This window comes from Heptranchias perlo, chromosome 11 (genome assembly GCF_035084215.1).
Source record: "Heptranchias perlo isolate sHepPer1 chromosome 11, sHepPer1.hap1, whole genome shotgun sequence".
Classification (NCBI taxonomy): Eukaryota; Metazoa; Chordata; class Chondrichthyes; order Hexanchiformes; family Hexanchidae; genus Heptranchias; species Heptranchias perlo.
Genome location: NC_090335.1, coordinates 44902435 through 44926139, shown reverse-complemented (window position 1 = coordinate 44926139; position 23705 = coordinate 44902435). Strand labels below are relative to the sequence as shown.

The 23705-nt window shown below is 42.1% G+C and overlaps 1 protein-coding gene across 3 annotated transcripts in view; it reads right to left on the bottom strand.

Moving 5' to 3' along the window:
• kdm6a (lysine (K)-specific demethylase 6A) overlaps positions 1 to 23705 on the bottom strand; it is a 230591-nt gene that overhangs the window by 65020 nt on the left and 141866 nt on the right. For all 3 annotated transcript variants that reach the window (XM_067992901.1, XM_067992902.1, XM_067992903.1), the window contains exons 9-10: positions 13930 to 14023; positions 1366 to 1492 (exon numbers count right to left, since the gene is read on the bottom strand). In XM_067992901.1, coding sequence (XP_067849002.1) covers positions 1366 to 1492; positions 13930 to 14023 — 221 coding nt within the window. The remainder of the gene's footprint in view (positions 1 to 1365; positions 1493 to 13929; positions 14024 to 23705) is intronic.

Sequence of the window (23705 nt, the reverse complement as noted above, 5' to 3'; positions counted from 1 at the left end):
AGTGCAAGTCAGTGAAGGGAAATGATTTAGAATGGTTTCAGTGTTAATGTGCATTTTTTCAGAATAGTAAATAGCATAGCAAATACTTTGATTTGACATTTTCTAAATCAAACAAATCTTTTCCTTTTAACTGTGTGGCTTGCCGGAAAGAAGTGACACGATGCTAAACCTTCAGTTTTCGTACAAAAGCTCTCCTCACCGCTTTCAAGTAAGCTCTAACTTGCTGGAGTGTAATGTTCTAAAACCAGTAGGCCAAACGAGACCTTCATGAGCCAGCTTTAGTGTCTTTTTCAATACTATGAAACTTATTTGGCAGATCAAGAGTATTTGAAAAAAAAATACTTTGAAGATGTAACAGTCTTCCTGATCCTTGGCTAAACCTACCAACTTCAAGTTACTCACATGAGCACTATTCGCATTATCTTTAGAATCTCTTTAAATTCATTTTGGTATCAATTCTACCTGGTCCTTACTGGAAATCTTCCATTCTGCCTCCATTCTCATTTTAAGATCAAGTAAGTCTGAGTGGAGACTGCTAATCTCAGAGGCGGTTCATCCAGCTTAACCATTGTCACTTATTGCTGTAAGGCTACGGCTAAATCAGGCTAGTTGAGGTTAAGATCCACAAATTTTGCATAACCAAGTTGTCTTAAGACAATTGTAATAAACATGGGTGAAACAACAACCTCAGGAGCTCTGACTGTCAGCAGCCACTGCTGCAGATGCTGTACAAAAGGGACATATTTTTGGGTATCGATACTGTCCAAGAGGGAGTTTCATAGGCAAGAAAAATGGTGTGTAAAGTTGGTGGTATTGCACACTGAGAATAGGGTTAATGTAGAATGGTGAGGTGCAACCATTTATAATCCTGGTATAAATAACTTGTGCTATTTTATTCCAGTTATGATCTTGTACAGCACTGACAGCTTTGCTAATTTCTCTCCAATACTGCACTTAGACTCTGGAATGGCATAGGCCAGTGTCATCCAGTCAAGTGAACTTAATGAACTTTGGATTATACCAAATTCAGAAGAGAAGGATTTCTCTGAACCTGTTGGAACTATTTGGCTACCAGCTCAGCTGAATGCAATATGCAAGTGCAAGCAACAATAAGGAATTTTAAAAACAAATTTGAGATAAGTACTAATATAAAAACAGAAAATATTGGAAATGAACAGCAGGTCAATGAGCATTTGAAAAAGAAAGATGGTTAATGTTTCAGGTATAAGACCATCAGAACAGGGTTTCAGATTTTCAATATTTGTGGTTTTTGTTTTAGCTCTTAAAATAATTAGATTGAAGATGCCTGATTTTTTTTTTAAATAATGGATTCAAAAATTAACATTCCATCAACTTCAATCTTACCTGCCAAGAAAGTACCAGGATTGGCCAGAGTTAGGGTCTGCCTCTAGAGATTTCTGAAGACACTGAATAGCAAAGCTTTCCTTAGTTGTTTTGTCTCCTAGTGGCTCCACAGTGTGATGCATCCAGCCTGCAAAACAGGAACACTAATTAATTTACTACATTCCTACTTTTGTTACAAAAAGCTCTGCAGCATATGTTTGCGACAATATTCATACTGCTTTTAATGCAGGGCAATTTTTTTTTGGGGGGGGACCTCAGTAATGTTTTAAATCATTGCACATTTGGATATAATAAAATCAAATTGTTTTATATGCAAATTTCTCTCCTGCAATGGGTAGAGCATTTTAAGAGTATAGAACAAGAAGCATCAAAACTACAGACTTGATTTGAATTAGACAACTTAAAAATTTGTATGTTGCTGCTCCAGTGAAAGAGGATAACTGCAAAGGCAGCTTAATATAGTAAGCTTTGCACGTCAGTAGAAATACAGTAAAAGCTCAGACCTACGAACACTTGAATAGAATGGACTGTGGAATCGAATGTCACTGTCATGAGGACCTTGTTTTTTTCCAACTCCTAAGTCTTTATTGTAATGAACAATAAAGTACTTTTGGTATCTTCGTTAATTTTGGGTATATGTCATATATAACACTTCAGGTTTACATTCATCATTCAGTTTCAGGGTGTCTGGAATTGAGCTTCTACTGTATTTTTAAAATATTAAATGATGATCTACTTGCACGTGTTCCTAAATGGATTGGCAAAATTAGGAAAGATCTAAATCAACTAAGTTTATGTCTGGAAAATGCTGCTGCTCCTCAAATTACAGAAGCTAAAACAAATAAGTCTTTAGAACTGTAGCAATATGGCTAGGGACATAATTTCACACCCAAGTATTATTTTACCTCCTTCCCTTGCACACTATTCAAAGACACAACCTCTTCCAATTGAAGCACTCTGGGTTGTATGCAATTCCAGTATCACAAACCAGAAAATTTTAATTTTTCCTCCCAGAATTAGACCATCCTGCTTCTGCGTGGTCTTTTGTAGCTGCTCAGTGAAAAACTAATGCAATAACTGATGAAGGTCATCTATCTGAGTGAAGCAAACAAGTCCAAATGATGGAAATCCCTAGGATTCAAACACAGAACCCCTTGGTTTAGAGTCAGGCACTCGTTCATTTCAGCTTCAGGGCCATCTTCACATTGAACCAATTATTTAAATTTAAATAATGAAAATGTCAAACAAATTCAAAAGTTAATTCTCTTAAGATACTACACAATTGTTTGATATGCTGCAAATCAATGGAGGACAAAAGTTTGATTCCCCACAGTGCTAAGCCAGCAAGCTACTGCACGAAGATGCAAAGTCAAGGACCAATGTTTTTTTTAAAATGGAGGAGTAACTGCCATCATATGTTTACTAGCAACGAGTTTAAAGCAACATCGTCAGAGGTTTGGAAGCAAGTTATCCATCCACCCTCTCCACTGCAGGGTGTGCATGGCTGATTAAGATTTGGGGAGAGATATTTGATACCTTTACAAAAAAAATTAGAAGAGGTTGTGTAAATAAATTCACCAATGCTAAGAAATAGTCAAAAAGATAAAAGTTTGGGCGAGAAAAAAAACTTGCGATTCACCTGTCATCGAGCAACATTTTAAATCTTTTAAACAGTGTAATAAAAATGTTAACTACCAAACACCATTTTAAATTCCACATTGGAATGTAAACTCTGTTACAGTACTGGAAGATGCCAAGACAGCAGCATTTCTTTTGCAGGAAATATTACTGAGCAGACTACAGATAAGTTAAAGAAACATACCATTTCACAAAAATCAGAACAGTACCACTAACACATAATGATAATAGCATAATACTTCTCAGCTTAAGGTTCCTTTCCCCCCACTCCTTTTCGGTCTGTTTGGGTGTCTTATATTGGCATCTGATACCCCAAAGCCTCGATTTTAAAATTCTCATCCTTGTGTTTAAATCCCTTCATGGCCTCTTCCCTCCCTATCTCTGTAACTTCCTCCAGCCCTACAATCTTTCGTTGACTTTGCATTCCTCTGACTCTGCACTTCTGCATCCCCCTGCCCCTTTGTCCCACCATTGGTGATCGTGTTTTCAGTCATTTAGGCCCTACTGTCTGGAATTCCCTCCCTAAACCTCTCCACTTCTCTTTCTTCCTTAAAACCCACCTCTTTGACCAACCTTTCAGTCTCCCTTACTAATATCTCTTTCTTTGGCTTGGAGTCCATTAAGTTTCCGTGAAGTGCCTTGGGATGTGTTTTTACATTAAAGGTGCTTTATATAAATGTAAGCTGTATAGCAATTAGAATTCTTCTGTCCAGCAGGAAATCTAAATTCAATCTACCAAAAATCTATTTAAATTAACTTAACTTATACTCATTTCCAACTAAGAAATACTAAAGCAAATCAAAAGCAAAATACTGCAGATGCTGGAAATCTGAAATTAAAACAGAAAATGCTGGAAATACTCAGCAAGTCAGGCAGCATCTGTGGAAAAAGAAACAGAGTTAACATTTCAGGTCAATGACCTTTTGTCAAAACCGGAAGAAGTTGAAGATTAAACAGTTTTTAAGCAAGTACAGAGCCAGGGAAAAGGCGGGGGAGGAAGAAAAGGGAACGTTTCTGATGGGAGGGTGGGAAGAAGTGATTAAATAACAAAAGGGATGATGGTTAAAGCAAAACGGGATGGTCATGGGACAAGTAAAGAAACAAAAGATGGGTCTAGAGGAGCTGTAAATGGCAACAGCAGAACCATTACCAGCACCTGCTGTCTGAAAAAATGGGAGCAGTAGTTATGATCTGAAGTTATTGAAATCAATGTAGAGTCCAGGAGGTTGTAAAGTACCTAATAAAAAGATGACGTGCTGTTCCTCAAGCTTCATCGCAACAGTGTAAGAGGCCAAGGGCAAAGAGGTCAAAGTGGGAGTGGGGACAGAGAATTAAAATGGCAAGCAACCGGAAGGTCAGGGTCACGCTTGCAGACTGAGCAAAGGTGTTCAGCAAAGCGATCACTCAATCTGCGTTTGGTCTCCCCAATGTAGAGGAGACCGCATCGTGAGCAGCAAATACAGTATACTAAATTGAAAGTAGTACAAGCAAATCGCTGTTTCACCTGAAAGGAGTGTTTGGGGTCCCCTGGTCGGTGGGAAGGGAGGAGGTGAAGGGGCAGGTGTTGCATCTCCTGCGCTCGCATGGAAGGTGCTGTGGGAAGGAAGCGGGTGTTGGGGGTGATGGAAGAGTGGACCAGGGAGTCGCAGAGGGAACGGTCCCTTCATAGTACTGAAAGGGGAGGGGAGGATGTGTTTGGTGGTGGCATCGCGCTGGAGATGGTGGAAATGGCAGAGGATGATACGTTGAATGTGGAGGCTGCTGGGGTGGAAGGCGAGGACAAGGGGGACCCTATTATGGTTCTGGGCAGGAGGGGAAGCGGTGAAGGCAGAAGTGTGGGAAATGGGATGGACACGGTCGAGAGCCCTGTCAACTACAGTGGAGGGGAATCCTCGGTTGAGGAAAAAGGAAGACATATTGGAAGCACTGGTGTGGAAGGTGGCACCATCAGAATAGATGCAACGGAGAAACTGGGAGAAGGGAATAGAGTCCTTACAGGAAGCGGCGTGGTCGGGGGGGGGGGGGGGGCGGAGGATAGAAGAGAGAGAGGGAGTTTACTCAAGGTAGCTGTGGGAGTCAGTGTGCTTATAGTAGACATTGACAGCCTATCCCCAGAAATGGAGATAGAGAAGTCAAAGGAGGGAAGAGTCGGAGCTGGACCATGAGAAAGCGAGGGAAGGGTGGAAATTGGAAGCAAAGTTGATGAAATTTTCCAGTTCGGAGTGAGAGCAGGAAGCAGCACCAATACAGTCATCAATGTACTGGAAAAAGAGGTGAGGGAGGGGACCTGAGTTTGACTGGCACAAAGAATGTTCCACGTATCCCACAAAAAGGCAGGCATAGCTAGAACCCACATAGGTACCCATAGCGATTCCTTTTATTTGGAAGAAGTGAATGAAGTCAAAGGAGAAGTTGTTCAACGTAAGAACAAGTTCAGCCAGGCGGAGGAGAGTGGTGGTGGATGGGGACTGGTTTGGCCTCCATTCAAGGAAGCGGAGGCCCACAGGCCGTCCTGATGGGGGATTGAGGTGTAGAGGGACTGGACAACCATGGTGAACAGGAGATAGTTATGGCCGGGGAACCGGAAACCGTTAAAGTGGCGGAGGGCATCGGAAGAGGCTGGATAAGGGGAGAAAGAAAGTCGAGATAGGAAAAAATAAGTTCCATGGGGCAAGAACAGGCTGAAACAATGTGTCTACCGGGGCAGTCCTGTTTGTGGATCTTGGGAAGGATGTAGAGGCAGGCTGTGTTGAGTTGGGGGACTATGAGGACCATGGAGGGAAGATCTCCAGAGATGATGGTGCCAGTGACGGTCTGGGAAACTATGCTTGATGTTAGGCAGTGGGATCACGGTCCAGGGGGAGGTAGGAGGTGGTGTTGGAGGGTTGGCATTCAGCCTCCGCATGGTAGTTCGCCTAACAACAGCGCCACCCTGGTCAGCGGGTTTAACAACGTCAGGGTTGGGCCTGAGAGAATGGAGTGCTGCAAGTTCAGAGGGAGGTAGGTTAGAGTGAGTGAGGGGAGCAGAGAAATTGAGATGGCTGATGTCACGCCGGCAGTTCCCAATGAAAAGATCAAGAGAGGGCAAGAGGCCAGAGGGAGGGGTCCAGGTGGAACAAGAATCCTGAAGACGGGAGAAAGGGTCCGCTGTCCGGGGTGGGGGCGCAGAAGAGAGAAAGACTCCTGGCCAAAGTAGTGGGCGCGGAGGCAAAGGCGGTGGAAGAAGAGCTCAGCATCGTGTCAAGCTCGAAATTCATTGAGGTCCAGGCGCAAGAGGATAAAGCTGAGGCCTTTGCTGAGGGCTGATCATTCGGGGTCAGAGAGGGGAATGTCATAGGGGATGGTGAAAACACAACAAAGGGTGAGTGAGATTGGAGGGAGGGATGGAGTCAGAGGAAAGTGATGGGGAAGAAGGATCAGGAGGGGTGTTGGTATCCAAGAATTGTTGAAGCTGCGGTCCTTGACACCTGAAAGAAAGACACAGTTTTTTGTTAAAGCGCCAGAATACTCCAGGTTTGTCTGGGAGAATTTAGGGAGAGAATCAATTCGATTACATGTATGGAAGATGACACTGTATTTGCATATAAACATTGACTTTGAAGTGTTCCTGAAATTATTTGAGACACACAGCTTAAGCAAGCCATTTAATAGTTAAACAAGGCCTTTTAAATTTCTGTTTACACATTTAAGTTCCGTTTTAGAACGGAGAAAAATTATTAAGATTAGCGGGTAACAAAAAGGGAACACCAAAGTCTTTTATAAACATATAAAGAGCAAATCCTTGGCCTCATTTCCAATCCCCTCCACATTCTCACTCCTTCCTAACTCTAATTTTCTCCAGCCTTAAGTGCCAGTACTCCGGCTTCCCTTCCATGCACCCCTCTCCCTCCATTCCATCTTTGATGGCACACTCTGGAATTCCACAAAATGATTCTAAATTATTTTTCTGTTGTCTAAAGTCTGTTGTCAATTGTGATCAGTAGGGTACCTCTGGATTACTACCAATAGTTGATAAGTCTGGAGTTCTGCAACAATCCTGTGAAGGTATCTTTGGGATGTGGAAAGAGCACCATACTAAGCTGACCTCTGACCCAACAGGTTTGCACAGTAAGAGGGCTTTAACAAACCAATATGATGAGGAAGTGAACTCTACGCTGTGTTGTCCAGTTAATGGACTGCAGCTATGGATGGTATTTATGTTGAATTTTTCCAAGAACCACCAATATACTTTGGGGCTGACTTTCTGAAGCTGGTGAACATGATACTATGTTTCAGGATTTTTTGATCATTTTGCCACAGCAAGGAATTGGAAAAAGTAATGATTTTTAAACATTGCTTTTTTAAAAAAAAAACAATATATATATTCATGAATTAAAAAAGGCAGTTAGTATCCAAAATGGAAGTTGTTTTCACCATAAAATAAACAGTATGCAATTGGTTAGATTGTTCAGGTAAAATACCTCCCACCCATTGTGGTGGAAAACCCTTTGATCGTATTTTGAAATGAGATTTGAGAGGCTGGGATACAGGCTGAGTGAAAGGCTTTTGAGATAGGAAGGTTGTGAGGGCAGTCCGATATGTTAAAGAGAGGGCAGTGATGGCCCTCGTTGAGACGATGAGGTTAGAAATGCTGGAACATAGTTAGAACACATCTTGTTTAAGTAAGACTTTCTCACTGAAGTGAGAAAGTGCAGCGTGTCCTTTATTTTATATTATGCAAAGCTAAGCCATATCTGATTGAACTAAGTGAATCTGATCATAACTGCTGCTCTTTACGTTCACTTTACTACGAAATAAAGCAGTTTAACAATCGAATGAACACATGCCTCACTTGATGTTAACTTGGTCCACCTTTGAAAAAATTGGAGAAGCATGAGAGAATATGTCAAGGAGGATGGCTTGTTACACCCCCGGATTACTCTATCATAGATATATATTGGGCAGTATCAGTCAAAAAATATGCTCAGATTGCATATGAGAGCAACTGATGCCACTGAACTGGAGAAGGTATTTATGGCAGATCCAAATTTATAACAGATACTATTTGAGGCACATGAGCAATCGGTATTCCAGAACAGTGTTGTGGCTTTTATCCATGAAAAGGGGTCCCAGTGAGTCCAAAAATGACCTAGGAATCTGATATCAGTGCTTCTTACGGTGGAGCTACAGGTTGTCACATGTTATCAGATGCCCTAAAGGCCCACCGACCAATTAGAAAACAGTCTAGGTTCCACTCCCATGAGGAATGTATAGGGCGGGGTTTTAACTTATATCATGTTTACATGATATTGTAAGGCTCAGGGGAATCCCATTTGCTTTCATAAATTTTTATAGCTGTTATAATTTTTTTTAATATAATCTTTTAACCTAGTGCCTCACACAGCATTCACAAAGAAGCTGGAAGCTATGGGAATGCTTGGCTAAATCTTGAATTCTATCCAGAATGTGTACTCCAGTTCTGCAGTCAGTGCAAGGATGAAAGACTCACTGAACCTCTCTCAAAAGACGAGTGAGGCAAGGTTATTCACTGTCATACATCTTATTTTTTGATCATTTGTCCACAACAAGGGTTTGGAAAAAGTAATGGCTTAATAATTATTTAACCAATAATGTGTTGGATGGCTTCTTAAAGGGGTGGACTTGGGGAATCTATTCCAGGCATTTCTGAAATTATTGCAGCACTCCTTTTTACAGATGATAGTGTTGTTGGCAGACTCACCTGGGGCTCTACTGCTCTCTACTCACCACCTTTATCAATTGACTAATCTGTAGGATATTGTGGTAGGTGCTCCCAAATGGTAGTATTCTGGCATTGCATGTCCCAAGAGGAGACCTTATGGTATTGACTGCAAGATACAGAGGCATCTCTTCTAATTGATGATGCACATCAGTACCTGGAGATCCTGAATACCAATTTCAGCCTGAAGACAGCCAGCCCTTCAGGACCACAGGGGTGAAAGGCTCTTTTGGCCTTTCCGGTCTTTCCCCCATTGTAAAATAAGCTTTTGTTATGTGTACACAACTGAATCATAACTTGTCCCTTTTCTTTACAGATGCTGCTGTGTACTTCCAACAATTTCTGTTTTTATTTCAAATTAAACTTGTGGTGTATAAAACATATTCAAACAGTTCTCCTTTATTTTTCAGAACTCCTAGACATACAAAAGAAGGGCTTCCTCCAATTCATATTTGAGATACATGACCAAGCTGTGAGGCGGGTTTCTGGCAAAAGGGGAGGGTGACGGGCTTTGGCCTGCATTAATCTGTCGCCAAGTACCCCGGGGGTGCAAGTCAGACTGCACGAGCATGCCGCTTTTCAAAACACCTCATAAGAGGACCTGGATTAAAGAGTTGGTGATGAATAAACCTCATACATAGCATTGGACTTGGACATGAAGAGCATCAAGGTGGCAGGCACAACACCAGCTGCCCTGTATAGGTCCTTCCCCCATACTGAAGACAGATGTCCACTGTTTAACTGATTGGGTTGATTTTGGAAGGCATGACTGAAAGCCAGGTTAAGAGAACAAATGCTCATTTTTCGAGGGATTGGTATCTACCAGTACATGGTTGCAGCTGCTGCAGAAGCTCTCCACCATGCTTGCCAATTGGCTAATACCCAACCATTGTCATCCTTCTGAAGGGCGGGGGGGTGGGGAAAAGAGGTAAGCAGGGTCTCCTGAAGTGGCTCCATATGACCTACTCGATGATGGAAGTTTGAAACTAAGTCAATCCTGTGTGGCAAACGGTAATCTTGGATACCTGTACCAGGGTGATCGGTAGTATTCCAGGACACTTGATAACTGACGTCAGTCTGTCTCACTAATGAAACCTGAATGGTTAGGCCTGTCACTCAGGCTGAGACTCTTCCCACTTCGCTGCCCTAAGCGGCAGACGGATCCTAGCTGGACAAGCAGTGGACAGCTTAACATTGCTCAGCTTAACAGTGCTCTGTACTGGTAAGCTGTTCTCTTCTTTCTGGTTAAACCTCAGCATTATCCCTGCATATATTTAGGATCTCTAAGCCTTCCGACTTTTCAGGTACATTTGTTACAATTCCCAGACTGCTTCTTCGTCCTGCTGTATTTGTAGGGGAGGGAAGAGGGATCATCTTCCAGCTCGCCCAAACGTGCCACAAGCTGGAAGATTACCCCTCTTCCAGCCTCATATTGCAAAAAATATTCTTTGTGGTAATATTTGCCAATTTATAGTATGCAACTATTTTTGTAAGATTTGGTTCTAAATGAGATAGATAATATCAAACTTTAAAAAAAAGAGGCTGAAGAGAACAATTCTCCATTTATTTGATGTGCAATTCCAGGATCAAACCCCATATTTGGAGCTGTAACCTAATACAGTAAAAAAAACATTCTTAATGGCAATTTTACCCATGGGGAAAGGGGTTGGGGGGGGAAGGAAAGGATGGAATAACTGCAGATGCATTTTGGCACCTAGCATTCAGATTCCCTATCCTTTGGAATTTGATCTAAATTAGAAGGCTACTTCGACAGGGGATTCAAAAGAAAAAGTGAGGTAAATATTTATCCTAATCAACATTATATTGGTATGAAAACCACACAAAGACCATTTCAGTATTATTTGCGAAGGCAAATGGAATGTTGGCCTTTATATCTAGAGGACTAGAGTACAAGGGGGCAGAAGTTATGCTGCAGCTATACAAAACCCTGGTTAGACCGCACCTGGAGTACTGTGAGCAGTTCTGGGCACCGCACCTTCGGAAGGACATATTGGCCTTGGAGGGAGTGCAGCACAGGTTTACTAGAATGATACCCGGACTTCAAGGGTTAAGTTACGAGGAGAGATTACACAAATTGGGGTTGTATTCTCCAGAGTTTCGAAGGTTAAGTAGTGATCTGATCGAAGTTTATAAGATATTAAGGGGAACAGATAGGGTGGATAGAGAGAAACTATTTCCGCTGGTTGGGGATTTTAGGAGTAGGGGGCACAGTCTAAAAATTAAAGCCAGACCTTTCAGGAGCGAGATTAGAAAACATTTCTATACACAAAGGGTTGTAGAAGTTTGGAACTCTCTTCCGCAAACGGCAATTGATACTAGCTCAATTGCTAAATTTAAATCTGAGATAGATAGCTTTTTGGCAACCAAAGGTATTAAGGGATATGGGCCAAAGGCAGGTATATGGAATTAGATCACAGATCAGCCATGATCTTATCAAATGGCGGAGCAGGCACGAGGGGCTGAATGGCCTACTCCTGTTCCTATGTTCCAAATCATACCAATATAATATCACCAACAAGAAACCAGTAACAAAAATGTACCACTTGCTTTGGGCTTTCAATTGAATTAATCTCTTATAAGAACATAAGAAACATAAGAAATGGGAGCAGGAGTAGGCCATACAGCCCCTCGAGCCTGCTCAGTCATTCAATCAGATCATGGCTGATCCTGGACCTCAACTCCACTTTCCTGCCTGATCCCCATATGCCTTGATTCCCCTAGAGTCCAAAAATCTATCCATCTCAGCCCTAAATATATTCAATAACTCAGCATCCACAGCCCGCTGGGGTAGAGAATTGCAAAGATTCAGAACCCTCTGCATGAAGAAATTCCTCCTCATCTCAGTCTTGAATGGCTGCCCCCTTATCCTGCGACTATGCCCTCTAGTTCTAGACTCTCCAGCCAAGGGAAACAATCTCTCAGCATCTACCCTCATAATCTTATATGTTTCAATGAGGTCACCTCTCATTCTTCTAAACTCCAGAGAGTATAGGCCCATTCTACTCAACTTATGAATCCTAGAAGTCTTTGGATATTAAACTTTTAGATCATAATGCACAGTGACACAGTGATGCAGTCACTTTCTGAGCAGACGATGATGAAATCGCTCTATCTAGAACTTTATATCTTGTCGCAGCTATGGAGTGCACTGAAAGCAATTGCATGGCTCGTATAATGCACAGGAAAAGCGCACCTTACTGCAAGGACCTGATGCAAGATTACAGTTTTTAAGAGCTAGATCATTTTAAAAGGTAAAAAGCCTATTAAGAAAAGATACAAAATTATTTCATTTTACATGAACAGAACTGAATTACTTACATGGAAGAATATCAATATGAAAGTTTTGTACATTTTGAGTTGGCTGTGTAAAAGTTTAGCCTGGTTAAAGGCATCACTTTAACATAAACAACCCATCTTGTGAACCAGGCATTAAAACACAGTGGGTAGGGAACAGAGGCAGCAATCAGGCATAAAATGTTTCCCAAGTTCCTTTGGAAGATACAGCTTCAGCAAGAAGCCAACATTTTAGCACCTGTGGTTAGAAGTCAACAATGGAATTGCCACAGCAACGGGGCAGGGACAGTCAGCAAAACAGCTCCAAAAGCAATGTGAATAGATTTATGACAGGACACCACTCTGGTGTGATTAGTTCCCAGCTAATGGAAACTGTAATCAATCCACAACTTGTGCCCGAACAGTTAAGCATGTCTGGTGACACTTTTAAAAGAAAGTTACATTAGAATTTACTTTCAGTGACAGGAGATTGTAAAGGCATATACCAATGTGAATTGCAGTAATGAAGTTAATTTATAAATGAAAATCATTTGGTTAGTGCTGAAGGTAAAGTAAGCTGAACATCTAACATAATTTAAGGCCAACATTAACAGAGCTATATCCAGAATTGTTTATTTTCACAAAATGTGATTTTCATGTTTCCTAATGGCAGATACCAAAACATAATTTATGCTGGATGAAGCCTTGAACAGCACACTTCAAAACTAAGCCAAATGTTCCGAGATTATTGTCCTGGAACAAATTTGGTGTCAACACATCACCATACATTTTGTAAAAAGGTGACCGTATCCTTGATGTTTACGAGAAATGGATGAGTAGAACAAACATTTTGACGCAAATGTGCATGTCACGTGTCATCCTCTCCATAACTGTTAAACTTAGTTTTAAAATTACAGACCCGTTATTGAATATCTACATTGCTAATTTTCAGTACATTTGTAATATTAAATGTCAAAGTTAGAAAACTTGTGCATAATCTTAAAATGAACTAAAAATTCCAACATTTGGGTGCAGTAATGCTAACTGAAGTCCTCCAAGGGATAAATCTAGAATATGCATTTGAAGAGAACATTATCTGAGTAACCATACAAAAAAATGATTAGTAGAGGATTATCGCAGAAAAGCAAAGGAGTTACAATACATATGTACACATTCTTTTCCGAGGATAACTGTTTCAAACTATGGAGTTTGGATTCTCAAATTGATTCAACTTTTAAATAAAGTATCAAGTTATTTATAATCCAAAAAAAAATATTTAGACTGAAGGAAAGTTTAACTGCCTGAAAAGTAAACACTTATTTGGTTCCTCCTAAACTATATGTAACTGGTAGGTGTAGCTTAGCTGGGTCAGGTTGTAAATCACTTCATTGTAATTTAAGGCTGTGGAACAGGACAGATATAGTCATATAGAGGCCCAGGGAAAGGGCTACAAAATGGTTCTGATGGCATGGATCTCCCAGAAGAGGCAAATACATATTACTACACTCAACATTCTATTCATTTTGACTGATGCTACTTCATAGTTCACACCTTCAACACCTTAAACGAGAATTTTAAGAAAATCTGAGAAAATCAGTCTTGTGAATGTAATGGGTCCAACTACTGGCAGGACAATTAATAAAAATCTCAAATGTTAGTAACTAAATCACATCCTTAAAATGTTATTTATTATTGCAGCAAGTTATATGTAAGATACCTTAAAATTTAATTCAGATTAGTTTTAATTATTTGCAACTGGATTGAAAAACACTTTACTGTCAACATGCAACCCTTTGACAGTTTCAACACATTCTTCATATTTAGAACAGAACACAAATTTGATGATTTGCAATTACAAAAGGGACTTGAAAACAACAAGTCCCTGAAACACTTACCTAGCTGCTGCAGAATATTTGCTTTCACTTGTGTAGAAAGATTCTCTGTTTGCAAAAGTTGTTCATAGGCTTCCTTTGCAGCACGGTACTTTCTCTGCAGTTTGGGGGGGGGGTGGGTGGTGGAGAGAAAGGGTGGAGAAAGAAAAACTGTCTAAAACAAGTTTCAATTGAAATAACTAAAGTTCTTGGCAACTAAAACTTTTACAGCTTTCAGTCTTGGGGCTGCAACCACACATAAACAGGACTGAAAGATGCTTTCTGATCACTACTGTCACAAAGAGACCAAGGAAATGACAACATCAATTGCACAGACCAGAAAGCCAGGTTCCAGAGAAACCATGGAATAAAGGGGGAGGGGATTCTTGTGGGCAAAACAGGATTTCACAACATATTTAGGGCCCATCATTGTGTTCAGCATGTAGCTTAAGATGGAACATGAGCCAATCTTTAACAGAGAAATTAAAAGATGAATAAAGATAGCTTACTTGGGCCAGAACTATAGTTAAGATAAAAACAGCTATGTTTTCCTTCTGATTATTTAATTAAACATTGATCATTTTCAACAGAAATGTTTCAACTAGAACCACACAATATAATCCAAGTACAGAAAATAGTTATGCTACTTAATGGCACAGAGTGCTGGCCCACTAATATGCTGTGTAATGGAGTGTTGGAACACGGGGGCTGCAGACTTTTTCCTGCAATGACACACACAATTTAGGATCTCAGAATGCCTTTCGTGAGTAGTGCCAGACAGGAGGTAGTCCTCTAAAGGAGGAAGAATGAGGGTAAAATGGTAACTAAGCAGTACAATGTTTGCAATCCCATTTTTAACATGAAATAATCAGTCAGTCAGTCATCAACTAATACATTTCCTAAAACAAAAGCTGCTCAAGCCACATAAGTGTATTTGCTTTTTTTAAAAAAAAACTTTGCTGGCACTTTGGCTAAAAGCAATTCTTCAACAACTGTACATTCAGGAAAGATCTTCTGCATGAGCGCAAAAAAAAGTGCTTTCAGATGACCAATCAGATTTTTTCAATATTGTCAAACCTAACCATACAGCTGTGTAGTGGATTACAAAGACAAATCCCCACTTTTGCTTCAACTGGTGCTGCACACAGCTATTCTCATTCGCTAACCATTTATAGTTCTAGCTGGAGCACGCTGCCTACTGAAAATCTGAAATATACTTGATTTAAACGTACACAGATTAAAATACAGTCTTTTGCAAAATGGTACTGTGGCAGTGTATCCAGTAACTGAACCACTGTGCAACATGCTATTATCTGGGAACTGTGGAGTTTGTTTAAAAAATGACATCACTGTCATGAATAATTTTCATACTTCGGCCACTAAAGTGAAAACAGGTTAGGTAAAAATTTAGAAGGTTTAGAGTGCAGTGTAGACAAAGTAAAATATGTAGTAATAGTATCACATTCTCATTCTGTTTTAAATGTGGATGAAATAAATTCATGCATTGCTTTCAATACGATCATCTTAATTTCTCTCTAATATGCAGAACTGAGTTTTAAATTTTTTTTTAAACAACTTTGAAAATGCAGTTATAGAGTTAAGAATTATGAATAGTTTTACAGCCACTACAGTTGTCAGCATAAGCACTGCTTAGAAAGTTTCAGTATAGCAGCCAAAAAGCTTTTAACAAACAATGGCCATCTCACAGGACCAGTACTATTAAAATGCTTTATAATTGCCCAACTAATTTTTATTCCTCTTTTTTCTACTTCCCCCTTCCAAGCCCTCATCCTCCAAAATACATGCAGTATTCTGCAACTGAGGTAGCAGGTGGCTGATGTTGTTTCTGATGTACCAGGAGGAAGCACAAAGAGCAGCATAGTGGAGATCCCCTACCCAAAATTCAGTTACCCCATGGACTTCTGGAACGGTGCCAACTGAGTGGGAGATAGGGATTTATTGTCTCGCTCTATAAAGGAAAATGCCCAAACACCGAGTGTGGCAGTAATAGACCAATAACTCTCCTTTCTGTTCCTGGCAAAGTCTTTTCATGCGTTCTACTGAGCCATGAGCAACCAGGTTTCAACGATGGGCGATCTACAATGGACGTCACATTTGCTCTCCATCTACTGTCTAAGATTTACTGCAAATTCAACAGCTCTGTGGCAGTTGCATACACAGACCTCACTTTCATTCTGTTGACACATATGCCCTGTGGAAGATTCTACAAAGCATTGGCATCCCCGACATCCTCCTGAAGCTAATTCAAGGTCTACATAATGCCCGAGGAGTATGGGTCCAATCAAAGAACTTCAAAGTCTGAGAGTTTCTACAGCAGATTTGGAGTAAGGCAGGAATACGTCCTGGCTCCAGCCCTGTTCTGTTGTCGCAATGGACTGAATCCTCGACTGCATCGTTGCAAATATCAGCATTACCAATCAGACCTCTTTCTCTGACCTGGACTAAGTGGATGATGTCACCCTCCTCGGACAGGACGTAAGCAATCCCAGAGACTAACTGGAGAACTTGCAACCTGAGTCAGCCACCTGTGGGTTACCGGTTTCTTGGGCAAAGACAAAAGTTCAGAATATCGGCACAACTGCTGCGACACAAGACATTCAAGTTGATGGATAAAACGTTGAGGAAGTAGACCTTATCTACCTAGGTAGCAAACTGTCATCAGATGGGCATTGCGTGCCAGACATATTAAAGGAGAATCGGCGTAGCAGCCTTAGTAATGAAGCATCTGCACAGGGTCTGGAGTCAAAAAGGTGATAATCCCTACGAAAGCATGGATGTCCTTCCAATACTTTTGTAAGGATCTGAAACATAGTCGTTGCTTATGCATGACATTAAGAGACTGCATGTATTCCATAAGTGCTGTCAGAGGCAACTGCTGGGAATTAGATGGTTTGACTTTGTCCGCAACACAGATGTAACAATGAGAACCAGAGACTTGAGAAGGTTGAAGTCATCATTAATTGTAGCTGCTGGGCACTCTTGGGTTACGTGGCCAGTGTCGGAGATCAAGTTCTCGTGAACCAGACACTGAAGTTCAGAATAGAGGAACGATCTGCTCCAGATTAGAAGTTGCCACAGGGTCCCTCCATGAACCTGGCTATATCAGATCAATAACGATCCAATTTGACCCTTGGAATGAAGTCACAAAACCTAGTCATGGACGTTTGCTGTCTAAGCGCAATTGCTTGTTTACTTACATTTCCACAAGGAATAAATGTCTTGGCAGTGAAATTTGATAAATATCTTGAGGCTCACAGCTGTACAGTTGGTCTTACATTCAAAGTATTTCAGCTGAACATGTGAATATTGCTCATCTAGATTTCATTCTTAAAATTATTTTTACAGTGCAAACCATAAGTAGCCACACTTTAAATTACATCAACCGAAAGATTCGCACTAACATTTGTTTTTAAAATTTTAACATGGTGGTGATTTTCTAAATGCAAGGAACTTCTGCTGAGAGACACTGATGTACATTTTGCTACCTGTACTACATTTTATGGTATTAAATACATACATTATATATTGTGTATATTATATACTATCAGATCTCCTGTGACATTGCTCACTGCAAGTCAGAGGGTTTATAACAATTTTGTAACATTATGCCACATAGGAGATAACATCAGGGTCAATGGTGAATAAGGATTGGCAATAAATGCTGGCCTTGCTAGCGACGCCCACATCCCATGAACGAATAAAAAAAACACAGCATGTAATTAAAGCGTCCCATATAGTAGCAGCATGCAAGTTCTGTTCAAAATGCCTGAATAAGGCCAATTCAATTTTTTATTAATATTGTGTTATAATTTATGATAGTGATATTCTTTCCCTGGTACTTTCGAGAATGAATTCCACAACTCTGTCCATTATTGTGAAAATAAGTGGCCTTTATTTTACACATTCAATTAACAATGTTTTTAATTTTTATACCACACGATTTTTAAAGCTAAGAATACACAAGGTGTATAACTGGTATTTAGGAGTATAGGGGAGAAGCGATTGAGCATGGGATGTAGGGCTGTGGGAGGTTTCAGAGGTAGAGAGGGTTGAGCCAATGAAGGGATTTAAATAAGAGGATAAGAATTTTAAATGAGGGATTGGGGGACGGGGAGCCAATGTAGTTCAACACGTACAGGAGGCGAGACTTGCTGCAGGATTGGATATGGCCAGCAGAGTTTTGGATAAGCTGAAGTTTAGCTGCTGTTGGGGGCAGTCCTGTGCTTTGGTAGCTTTAAGAGCAATGGCAGGGGTGGGGGGTTGGTTCTTAGGTTTGGCAGTACTGTAGTGGAGCTGTTAGAGGTTTGCTAACATGGTGGGGGTGTTTAATCTGAAATCACTGTGGAGGGGAAACCTGAGGTTTGGCAAAACTGGGGTGGAATGTGAAATTTAACTCCGTAGTGGATTCTTGACGTCTGTCAGTAAGGTGAGAGCACGGCATGCACCAGACAGCACTGGATGGAGGAATCCAGTCTTGGATGAGCCACAATTCTCTTCAGTTAAACTCTGGGAAGACTCAAGCCATCATTTTCAGCCCCGTCACAACCTCCATAACCTTTGACACCAATTTCATGCCCCTCCTGGCCACCATCTCAGGCTAAACCCACACTGTACACAATCTTGGCATTCTATTCAGCCACAAACTGACTTTCTGTTCTCACATACTCTCCATCACAAAGACTGCCTTCTTCCACTTTTAATATCTCCCGCCTCAGCCCATTTGCTGGTAAAACTCTCATTCAGTCCTTTGTCACCTCCAGACTCAACTATTCTAATGCTCTCTTGGCCTGCCGTCCATTCTCCACTCACCGTAAAATTCAAGTCACCCAAAAATCTGCTGCCTGTAACTTATCCTGCACCAAGTCTTGCTCACTCATCACTCCATTCGCAACCCCTCAAATAACGATGCAGTCCGAGCCCGCATGCAGCAAGACCGGGACAACATCCAGGTTTGGGCTGATAAGTGGCAAGTAACATTCGTGCCAGATAAGTGCCAGGCAATGACCATCTCCAACAAGAGAGAGTCTAACCACCTCCCCTTGACATTCAACGGCATTACCATTGCCGAATCCCCCACCATCAACATCCTGGGGGTCACCATTGACCAGAAACTTAACTGGGCCATATAAATACTGTGGCTACAAGAGCAGGTCAGAGGCTGGGTATTCTGCGGCGAGTGACCCAGCTCCCGACTCCCCAAAGCCTTTCCACCATCTACAAGGCACAAGTCAGGAGTGTGATGGAATACTCTCCACTTGCCTGGATGAATGCAGCGCCAACAACACACAAGCTCGAAACAATCACTCCCTTCACCACCGGCGCACAGTGGCTGCAGTGTGTACCATCCACAGGGTGCACTGCAGCAACTCACCAAGGCTTCTTCGACAGTACCTCTCAAACCCGCGACCTCTACCACCTAGAAGGACAAGAGCAGCAGGTACATGGGAACAACACCACTTGCACGGTCCCCTCCAAGTCGCACACCATCCCGACTTGGAAATATATTGCCGTTCCTTCATAGTCGCTGGGTCAAAATCCTGGAACTCCCTTCCTAACAGCACTGTGGGAGAACGTTCACCACACGGACTGCAGCGGTTCAAGAAGGCGGTTCACCACCACCTTCTCAAGGGCAATTAGGGATGGGCAATAAATGCTGGCCTTGCCAGCGACGCCCACATCCCATGAATGAATAAAAAAAACTCATCAATTCTGTCCTTGGTGTCCTACATTGACTTCCAGTCCCCCAATGCCTCAAATTTAAAATTATCATCCTCATGTTTAAATCCCTTCATGGCCTCAACCCCTCTCATATCTCCGTAACCTCCAGCCCTACAACTCCCCACCTGCCTCGAACTCTCCGTTCCAGAGAATGGCAAGCAACATTAAAGTGTAAAGTTTACATTTTTGGGAGAAAATAGTTTATTCCTGTCAAACAATTTAAACACAAAGATGCCTTTTCCTATGAAATATGTTCTTCAATAGGACTACTACATAAAGGGGCACAAGTTAGTACTAAATAAAGTCAGCAAAGTTTCCATTTTATGAAGTGCACAGAACTGACAAATGGATCAATAAGCTGATAAGGATGGCAAAGATGAAAATTGATTACAATAGCATAAACGCGGGCATGGACCTGTTGGGCTGAATGGCCTGTTCCTGTGCTGTATATTCTATGTAATTCTATGTAAATCACAACGCAATGCCAAAATAACAAATCAACCCGAGTGAATGATTACAAAACATTTCAAAACTCTTGATTAGCAAGAGTTAACCACCTCCCCATGACATTCAACAGCATTACCATTGCCGAATCCCCCACCATCAACATCCTGTGGGTCACCATTGACCAGAAACTTAACTGGGCCAGACACATAAATACTATGGCTACAAGAGCAGGTCAGAGGCTGGGTATTCTGTGGCGAGTGACTCACCTCCTGACTCCCCAAAGCCTTTCCACCATCTACAAGGCACAAGTCAGGAGTGTGATGGAATACTCTCCACTTGCCTGGATGAGTGCAGCTCCAACAACACTCAAGAAGCTCGACACCATCCAGTACAAAGCAGCCCGCTTGATTGGCACCCCATCCACCACCCTAAACATTCACTCCCTTCACCACCGGCGCACAGTGGCTGCGGTGTGTACCATCCACAGGATGCACTGCAACAACTCGCCAAGGTTTCTTCAACAGCACCTCCCAAACCCACGACCTCTACCACCTAGAAGGATAAGGGCATCAGGCACATGGGAACAACACCACCTGCACGTTCCCCTCCAAGTCACACACCATCCTGACTTGGAAATATATCGTTCCTTCATCGTCGCTCGGTCAAAATCCTGGAATTCCCTACCTAACAGCATTGTGGGAGAACATTCACTACACGGACTGCAGCGGTTCAAGGTGGCGGCTCACCACCACCTTCTCAAGGGCAATTAGGGATGGGCAATAAATGCTGGCCATGCCAGCGACGCCCACATCCCATGAACGAATAAAAAAAAACAGCATGAAACAGTTTTGTAATTAAAGTGTCCCATACAGTAGCAGCATGCAAGTTCTGTTCATAATGTCTTCATGCACTTGATATCCAGTCGGTAAAGTTATGAAATGTCCTGTGTCCACAATCCTCAGTGCACTTCAAGTGTATATATTATTCTATACCTCTTCGATATCTATATTTCTAGTGTCTGTGTAGTCTCTTTTTTTTATTCGTTCATGGGATGTGGGCGTCGCTGGCAAGGCCAGCATTTATTGCCCATCCCTAATTGCCCTTGAGAAGGTGGTGGCGAGCTGCCACCTTGAACCGCTGCATTCCGTGTGGTGAAGGTTCTCCCACCGTGCTGTTAGGAAGGGAGTTCCAGGATTTTGACCCAGCAACGATGAAGGAACAGCGATATATTTCCAAGTCGGGATGATGTGTCACTTGGAGGGGAACGTGCAGGTGGTGTTGTTCCCATGTGCCTGCTGCTCTTGTCCTTCTAGGTGTTAGAGGTCACGGGTTTGGGAGGTGCTGTCGAAGAAGCCTTGGCGAGTTGCTGCAGTGCATCCTGTGGATGGTACACACTGCAGCCACTGTGCGCCGGTGGTGAAGGGAGTGAATGTTTAGGGTGGTGGATAACAACGTCCATATGTCCATTGATCAGATGTCCTCAGCCAGGTCTATTGAATCCAAAGGCAACAATAATCTCGTAACAATAACGCACCAAAGGACATTCGATACTTCGGCAAGAGGATATCAAACAGAACTTGTACTATCCAGACAGATTCAACATTGCGTTGATGAGTAGTGGGGCCTCTTTCACTGCTTAATGGATCCTCCAAAGGACATTCATTGGGTTACACTGTGAAGCCCAAGCATCTGCAGCAACACACTAGGGACATGTCATCTGCACGATGGATACTGTCCTTTGTTATCGTCATTGCCTTCTCAGAGTCTACTGGAAGGAGGTACATGTTTGTTTCATCCTGGAAGAGGCGAATGTATGCTTCTTCAGGTCACTGGAAACCATGTCACTGTGAAACCTTAACTTATTGGCATGGTCTCTTTGTACTATAACCTGATGTGGAGATGCCGGTGATGGACTGGGGTGTACTAATGTAAGGAATCTTACAACACCAGATTATAGTCCAACAGTTTTATTTGAAAATCACAAGCTTTTGGAGGCTTTCTCCTTCGTCAGTTGAGTGTCGAAGTGTTCTCACCTGACGAAGGAGAAAGCCTCCGAAAGCTTGTGATTTTCAAATAAAACTGTTGGACTATAACCTGGTGTTGTAAGATTCCTTACTGTAACCTGTAAATTCTTTGGCCATAATCAGCAGAGTAGATTGGTTCTCCAGTCAACATGATCACACTAATGCAAACCAGTGTTATAATTATATCATGCTCACTCTAGTTTACTTTATAGAGTGCCAATATATTTTTTTGCAGGCAAGAAAATTATTTACTCAAAGCAGTTTGAATTTATAAAAAACATTTGATAAAGTAAATCAGGTAAAGATAGCTCCACTGGTTAAGTCTGCAGGTAGCTGAGCGTATAGACCAGGAAAGGCCCAGGTTCAGTCCCCAGTCTGTGTTGAGTTAGCTGATGTCAAGCCAAGCAGCAGTAAGATGCAATAATTTATCCTCGGGTAAGGGAAAAAAAAACAACCAGGGTTCCTGCTCCTGATTGCTAATATAAGAACATAATAAATAAGAGCAGGAGTATGCCATAAGGCCTCTCGAGCCATTCAATATCATGACTGATCTACCTCAACTCCACTTTCCCGCCCTATCCCCATATCCCTTGATTCCTTTAGTGTTCAAAAATCTATCGATCTCAGTCTCGAATATGCTCAACGACTGAGCATCCACTGCCCTCTGGGGTAGAGAATTCCAAAGATTCACAACCCTCAGTGAAGATATTTTCCCTCATCTCGGTCCTAAATTGCCACCCCTTATCTTGAGACTATGACCCCTAGTTCTAAACTCTCCAGCCAGGGGAAACGGCCTTTCACCAACTACTTTGTCAAGCCCTCTAAGAATTTTATACATATCAATGAGATCACCCCTCATTCTTCTAAACTCCAGAAAATATAGGCCCATTTGCCAAATCCCCTACGATCAACATCCTGGGGGTCACCACAGACCAGAAACTTAACTGGACCAGACACATAAATAACGTGGCTACAAGAACAGGTCAGAGACTGGGTATTCTGCCGCGAGTGACTCACCTCCTGACTCCCCAAAATCTTTCCACCATCTACAAGGCACAAGTCAGGAGTGTGATGGAATACTCTCCACTGTGCAGCTTCAACAACACTCAAGAAGCTCGACACCATCCAGGACAAAGCAGCCCGTTTGATTGGCACCCCATCCACCACCCTACACATTCATTCCCTCCACCACTGGTGCACCGTGGCTGCAGTGTGCACCATCTACAAGATGCACTACAGCAACTCACCAAGGCTTCTTCGACAGCACCTCCCAAACCCGCGACCTCTACCACCTAGAAGGACAAAGGCAGCAGGCGCAAGGGAACTCCACCACCTGCACATCCCCCCCCCCCCCCCAAATTGCTTACTGTACTTGCATGTTAACTTTGTGATTCGTGTCCAAGGACATCCAAATCCCTCTGACTACCAACATTTCGTAGTCTCTCGCCTTTTAAAAAATATCCTGCTTTTCTATTCTTTCCCTACTACTGATATGAGGCTAACTGGCCTATAGTTCCCTGTTTTCTCTCCCCCTCCTTTCTTGAAGAGCAGGGTTACATTTGCTATCTTCCAATCCACAGAGACCGTTCT